Source organism: Camelus bactrianus, chromosome 3 (assembly GCF_048773025.1).
Source record: "Camelus bactrianus isolate YW-2024 breed Bactrian camel chromosome 3, ASM4877302v1, whole genome shotgun sequence".
Taxonomy (NCBI): domain Eukaryota; kingdom Metazoa; phylum Chordata; class Mammalia; order Artiodactyla; family Camelidae; genus Camelus; species Camelus bactrianus.
Genome location: NC_133541.1, coordinates 51446076 through 51453544, shown reverse-complemented (window position 1 = coordinate 51453544; position 7469 = coordinate 51446076). Strand labels below are relative to the sequence as shown.

Genomic DNA, 7469 nt, shown 5'->3' with positions numbered 1-7469 from the left:
ACTCCCACATCTTGGCTATTGCAAATAGTGCCGCTATGAACATTGGGGTGCATGTATCTTTTCAAATTCGGGTTTTCGTCTTTTTTGAATATATGCCCAGCAGTGGCATTGCTGGATCATATGGTAATTCTATTTTCAGTTTTTTGAGGAACCTCTATACTGTTTTCCATAGTGGCTACACCGATCTACATTCCTACCAACAGTGTAGGAGGGTTTTCTTTCCTCCACACCCTCTCCAGCTTCAAATAAGTTTAAAAGACAACCACTAACCACGTGTTTTAAACAGCAGTGGCTTAAATATGATCTATATAGTAAAATAAGCATGGCAAAGCCACTTCCTGTACTGAAAAGAGGAGTAAATTGAGGAGTCAATTGTCCATTTACTTGACAAACATTTAAAGACCCAATATGTGTTTAGACCCTGGAGATTTCAAGTTGAGTACTAAACACTTGCTGAGTGGAAGGGGTGTGTCTTTTCCAGAGCCTTTCTCTCACTTGGCAGGTGGCGCTCACTTGGCTTTATTTTGAATGAGTCTGAACTAAAAACTTTCAAATAGATTTAAATCAAATTCCAGTCATTTCATTTAAAAATAACTGGTTACTTTTGGAGGCTGCTAGGCACCAATGTTATGATAAAAATTTAAAAAGGGAAAAAATAAAGCATTTAATCTGCTTTTCCTACACAATATGTATTTAAGGGTAACAAACAGTTGATAAGGGAAAAATACGAATACAAAATACATCAATTAGATGCGTTGATGATCTAAAAACTTCTGATTAACATTTTTGTTTTGCCTATGTCAGGGGACACTTGGGGAAGGGGTATCAGAGGGATTAAGGAGAAAGGAAGCACTTTGTGGACTCAAACACACTCTTCGGGGCTAAGGTCACATTTCTGGCTTCAGAAACGTCGGGCAGAGCGACAGTTCTTTCCGGGTCTTGGTCTCACAAGCCCGGGTGCGAGGCAGGGGGCGTGACCCAGCTCTCCCGCCCTGCCAGGACTCTGCCTGTGGTCTTTCCGCCGCAACGCTTCCTTTCTGATGCCGGCGGACGCAGCTCCAGTCGCCTCACACCCTAGCCACGAAGGAAAAGCGCGGAAAGCGGATGCCGTGGCAGCGGGCCCCGCCCTAGATGGCGGGGACGCGCAAAGCGGGCGGGCGCGCGCTGCCGACCACTTCAGGCCACTTCCGGCCGAAGGAGCCGGGGGGGCGGGGCCGCGCGCGGCTCGCGGCGCGCGGCTCCGACGTGCGGCGCGCGGCTCCCCCTGCCGGCGGCGCGCGGCCAGTCCGCGGCGCTGGACCGCCTCCCCGACGACGCCCTCGCGGCAGGGCGTGCGGCGCTCTGTGGCCTCCCAGCGAGGCTCCGCTCTCGCCAAGAGTTTTGTTCTTAACTCCCAATTTCCCTGGGCTTCAGAGCATCTTTCTTTTTTTTCTCCCCCCTCACTTTTATTATTATTTTTTTCGGTAAGAAAGGAGTTAAGAGAAGGAGGATAAGAAGAGAGCGTGGCGAAGATGGAGGAAGGTGCGGACTGGGACAGTGATGAGACGGTGATAGAGGGGTCGGTGACGGAGAGCGAGCAGGAGGAAGAGGAGCTGCCCTGGAGAAGGTGACCCCCTTAGCGCCCGGCCTTGGAGAAAGTGACCGCCGTTAAGCCTGGGCGCTGGCGGTGGGTGGCCCTTGAGATCTGAGTGCAAGTTGTTACCAGCGGAACGTCAGTCTGCCTGTGGGCGGGAGTAGGCCTCGCGGGCCAGCTCGCTTGAGCTAAGACCTTTGTAAATAAAGAAGACCACAAATGCCCACCCTCCCCAACTTAGGGCAAAATGAGCTTTTACAGTAGGTGGCTTTATGGCGTTTTTAACAAGCCTTTTTTCTTAGACTGGGCTTTTTTGCACAGACAAAAAAGTCTTGTGTGTAAATTTCTCAAGTGCATTTGCTTCAAGCAACTCGTAGCTCAGGGCTACGAGTTGGTCAGTATACTTTCTCTCAGGGTAAGAAGAATGCGTGATGGGGGAGACTGGTTACTATCAGAGTGGAAACGGATGGTTTTTTAAGAATCAAGAAAAAATGGTAGTTTAGTTCATCAACACATAACCTAGTTCTCTGTGCTGGATCCAGGGAAAAGATAAAAGAGATGAGACCACTGCCTTTGAGGGACCTACAGGCCAGGAAAGACGTAAATAGATAATTTCGTTATAACGTGGGAAGTCCAGGGTTGGAGGTATACCCAGGCTGGTTTAGGAGCCCAGAGGGACGCTTACCTCAGCCTAGGTGGTCATCATAGTTTGCTATGGTTGACTTCTGAATAGAGGCTTGAAGGTGGGTTAGGAGTTAGATGAAGGAGAGGAGGTTTTCAGGCCAAGGGAACTGCATAGGTAAAGGTGTGGTGGTGGCGCTTAGCATTGTGTTCTGTGTGTTGGAATCTACAGTTGAGTGTTACTGAAGTGTTCAGTGCTGAGATGGGTGTGGTGAGAGATGAGCGGAGAGGAAGGTGGGGTAACGTCATGTAAGGCCTCGTATCCCTCACGTGTCCTGGTAGGGAGGTTGTAAGGGATTAAGTGGAGGAGCAGCACTGTCAGATTTTTATTCACTCACGCATGCCCTAGACTAGGGCTTTTCAAATTTTCATAAAAGTTATAAATTTCTTATAAATCACCTCAGAATCCTGTTAAAAGGTGGATTCCAATTCAGGAGTTCTAGGGTGGGGGTCCGAGATTCTGCATTTCGAACAAGCGTCCACGTTAAAGTTGGTACTGTTAGAGCAGGGATTAGTTTTTGCAAAGCAAAGAGGTTAGCTTTGGGATCAAAGTAGTTGCAGCCTGGGATGATGAGAGCTCAGCTAGACAGGAACAGTGGGAATAGCGGGAAAGGGACAAATCTGAGAAATCTTTAGGAAGTAAATTAGGCAGGAGACGGTGATTGATTAGACAGGGAGGATGAGGAAGGGGCAGCGATAAAGTGTGATATCCAGATTTCTGGCTCATTTATATATACAAACAGTAATATTTGCTCTTAGTGGTGTACAGGGAGCATTATGACTAACTAGTACATCTAGTCTTACAACAACCACCACCCTAAAGATCCAGAACAGTTCTGTTGACTCCAGAAAACCTCCCTTGTCCTGCCCTGCCCCTTTGTAGTCAAGCCCCTCCTTCCCCACTTAAATCACTGTTCCCTTCTGTGTAACGATCATCTTTTTTTCCCTCTCTGCTTTCATTTTTTTCTCCCTATCTTCAGTTTTCTGCCATTTGATTCTGATGTGTCTGGGCATGCTTTTCCCTGTGTTTTTCCTGTTTGGGGTTCACAGACTTTCTCAAATTTATAAATTTATGTCTTTCACCAAACTTGAGAGATTTTTTTTGTCATGATTTCTTCATGTAGTTTTTCTGTACCAATCTTTTTCTCATCTCTGTCTGGGATTTTAAATGACCTGAATGGTAGACCTTTCGATAGTCTCCTAGATCCTTGAGGTTCTGTTAATTTTTTCAATATTTTCTCTCTCAGTTTTTCAGACTGTATAATTTCTCTTGCTCTGCTCTGTCTTCAGATTCACTTACTCTTCCCTATGTCATTTCCATTCTGTTGTTGAGACCATTCAGTGAATTTTAAATTTCAGATATTATAGCTCCTAAAATTTCCATCGGATTCTCTTACATAGTTTTTATGTCTCTGCTGAGAATTTCAACATTTTCATCCATTTGATGACTGTTCACCTTTATCTCATAGAGAATGATTATATTAGCTGCTTTAGTCTTTGGTTAATTCTGACTGGGCTTGTGGGGCTGGGGTATTGACATCTATTATCTTTTCTCTCAAGAATTAGTCAGATTTTCGTATTCTTCTGCATGTTGGGTAATTCTGGATTAGATCCTGTATATTTTGAATGTTATGTTTTGGACTCTTGTTCCTGTTAAAATCCTCTAAGGTGGTGATTTTTGTTTGTTTTGAATGACAGTCACTCTGATTAGGTTCTGACTGCACGTTCTGTTTTGCATTCTGTAGGCGGTGGTTACATCAGTCCAATTTTCAAGCCTTTACTGTGCTGTTTGAGTCTGTCTGACTCGTCTACCATCAAGGGTGAATCTGGAATTTGAATAGTAGTTAATATCATAGTTCGGTTCTCTAAGCCCTTGTTACGCTTCTTCTCTGTATGTGGGCAGCTCTGGCTTGAACCTGAGACTTACGTTGGAACAGATGCAGAATTAGGTTTTTCCCCATCTTGCTCTCTTTTCTTGAGGATTCTCATGTACCCTTCCCTCTCCATATGCACATGTTGGTTCATATGATCCGAAAGATAGACTTCTTTCAGTGTTAGCCTTCTCCCTGTAGAGCAGTTTCCTGCAGCTGGGGCCACCTTCAGGGTGTTAAGAGAGAGAAGAAAATAAAAGAGATTCTTTCCATAGTCTTTGGAGTATGGTTTTTGTAGTAGGAGAGAGACATGTTTTCTCTTGAGTTTTAAGTGCCTAAGCTGCCATGGTTGGTAGCCGTATGGCTCTGAGGCTAAAGAGAGAAAACATACAAAAGAAAACCCAAGGATTCCCCCATACCTTTTGCCATTCAGGGTCCCCTTTGTCTAGTCTTCTGGATAAAGATAGAAGGGTTCTTCTGGAGTTTTTGCTGTCTCTGCCCACTGTGCAGTTCCAGGTTTAGGCCTAGGATCAAAGCTGGAGACCAAAAAAAAAAAGACCAAAAAACAAAACAAAAAACCCCAAACTGTGAAACTCACCTACTACAAGGTTATTATTTAGATTTAGACTTCAGTCCCCAGTTTACCTGCTATTGTTTACTTTTCAGATTAATCGGGTAGCTTTTAAAAAATATTCTACCAGAGTTTTTAGTTGTAATGAGTGAAGAACTAGGCTATACATGGCCTACTCCATCTTGGCTGGCCAATCTTTTTTTGTTCCGCTCTGATTCATTTTATAATGCTTCTCTGGAATTGCATAGAAACATCATTCTTTCAGAGCTCATAGCCCAAGGTTAAAAATTAGGAATGGAAATACAGAATCTAAGCACTGCTGGAGCTGAGTGCCATTGCTTTTTTTTTTTCCCCCTTTCCTCTTTACTTACTTGTATGCAGTTTATTCTGGCTGTTTTTCATGCACAAGCTCCCAACTTCGACTGGCAGGAGGAGCACAGGTCCTGGTAGCTCAGAGATCCCCAACAGGCAAGACATACAGTTTTGCATAGTTAAATAATCCTAAAATATTTGCAGCTATTAAGGCCTGTTTGCTAAGCTCTGAGAAAGGGTTTGATGCTCATTAGGATTAGATAAAGCAAGTAAAAAAGTGAGGATGCCACTTGTTAACTGTGTCTGAAAAGTACTCTTTGAGAGTCTGGACTTGGTCCTAGCCCTTCTTGAAACTGTAAAATGCATCCAGTCCTTTTTTTGACTTGCTAGGTGCTGCTACTAACCTTCTGGAAGAATTCAAGTTGCTGACTAATAAGGTCTTGTTTTCTTATGATTTGTTTACTGCAAGGCAGGATTCCTTTTTCTTTCACGTGCCCTGGAAACATTTTATCAATCCTTATTTTCTGTCTCAGTCTCTGGTAAATATTAACTGCTCAATAACATTAAGGGGTATGGCTCAGACTAATGCTGTTCAGTACATTTAAACAGAACCACCTTATAAGATAGTTCATTGTTGCATGGATTTAGGTATATGTTCAGGTCAAATCATGTCCTCTGAACATTATTAATTGCATATAGTAAAAGGCTAATTGAACATAATACCCTGCCAGATGGGTGTTAATTCTATCCCTTAAGACAGGCTAGCACTATCTTCATGTGAGTTGTCTAGCTAGAAAATACCTGTTACAAAGGATGCACTTGGGGAAGGGAAAAATAGCCAAAGAATTAATAATCACATTAAATTAGCTAAAGAAAGCAACATTTTTGGTCAGGATGTATGTCAAAATATTAGCTACTCCAGTAATTAAAACAGAATGGTGCCAAGTACTATTTTTAAAAGTGTTACACTGAAAGGATATTTTAATTAGATTTTTTTAATAAGCCAACACCTTAGCATGACATTGTAAAAAATTTGATAACGTAACACCCTAATTGTCATGAAAAATTTCATTGTATTTTAACAAAGCAGTAAAAATTATTTCAAAATTTCAATCAGATGTTTGCCTGAAATTTTTCCTTTTAACCTAACCATCTAATTTCCCCCTCCCTCTTATATAGTTAATACCTTCTAGCGTCTCATCTTTCTAATATTTCAGTGACACATTTTATTGTTAAAATACGCTATCCATATGAAGTAGTTGGTGACTTTTGGAGTATTAGTTTAGTAGTTTGGCTAAGAACCCAATGAGATATTAATGTTTTATTTTCAGTCAATTTGTTGGTTGAACATGGATAAGTAATTTTTCTGATCTCCACTGCTTCATTTTTCTTTTAGTATTAAAAATAGCCATCACCCCTCTCTTAAGGAAAAAGTGAAAAAAAAAATGACTAAAGATTTATGTAAGAGAAAATTATCTCAGTTATTTGTAGTAATAGAAAATTAGAAATAATCTATATGTTTTAAAACATATAATGCTTAAATAAATTATGATTTATTCTTATGGTAGAGTATTATCAATGTTTGATGGTTTCAGGAAGAATTTTAGTGACATTGCAAATGTTTAAACATAAAGTTAAGTGAAAAATGTAGTCCATGAAACTTTATACAGACTGATGCAAACTTTATAAAAGAATTTCTGGTTCCATCACACATAAGCCTCCATGGAAAGAAAGCTGGAGGGAAATACACCAAAGTCTTGTTGTTTGTTTTTTGTTTGATTTTCAGTGAGATATAATTGACATGTATCATTATATTAGTTTCAGGTGTACAAAATAATGATTTGATATGTGTATATATTGTGAAATTGTCACTATAATTAGTCTAGTTAATATCCATTATCATACATAGTTATAATTTTTTTCTTGTGATGAGAACTTTTCAGATCTATTCTCTTAGCAATGTTAAAAAATATAATACAGTATTATTAATATAATCTTCATGCTGTACATTACATCCCTAAGGCTTATGTATTTTATAAATGGAAGTTTGTACCTTTTGACCCTCATTTACCCATTTTGCCCCTCCCACAAACCTCCCTGCCCTGAAACCACCAATCTATTCTCTGTAAGTTTGCTTTTTTATTTGTTTGTATGTTTTTAAGATTTCACATATAAGTGATATCACATGGTATTTGTCTTTCTCTGTCTGACTTATTTCAGTTGGTAAATTGCACTCATGTCCATCCATGTTGTTGTAAATGGCAAGATTCCCTTCTTTTTCGTTGCTGAACTTTCCATTGTATATGTGTATACCACATCTTCTTTATCCATTCATTGATTGATGGACATTTAGGTTGCTTCCATGTCTTGGCTATTGTAAATAATGCCACCAAAGCCCTAATACAAGTAAAATTACAGGAGATTTCTGTCTTCTTATTTGTACTTTTCTTTATTGCCCACA

At 40.7% G+C, this 7469-nt stretch overlaps 1 protein-coding gene across 1 annotated transcript in view; it reads left to right on the top strand.

Annotated features, from left to right (window-relative positions):
* Window positions 1–1303: 1303 nt before the first annotated feature.
* ANKRD31 (ankyrin repeat domain 31) overlaps window positions 1304–7469 on the top strand; it is a 110886-nt gene continuing 104720 nt past the window's right edge. The window contains exon 1 of the mRNA XM_074359886.1: window positions 1304–1606. Within this exon, the coding sequence (XP_074215987.1) occupies window positions 1512–1606 (95 nt within the window). The 5' untranslated portion in view covers window positions 1304–1511. The remainder of the gene's footprint in view (window positions 1607–7469) is intronic.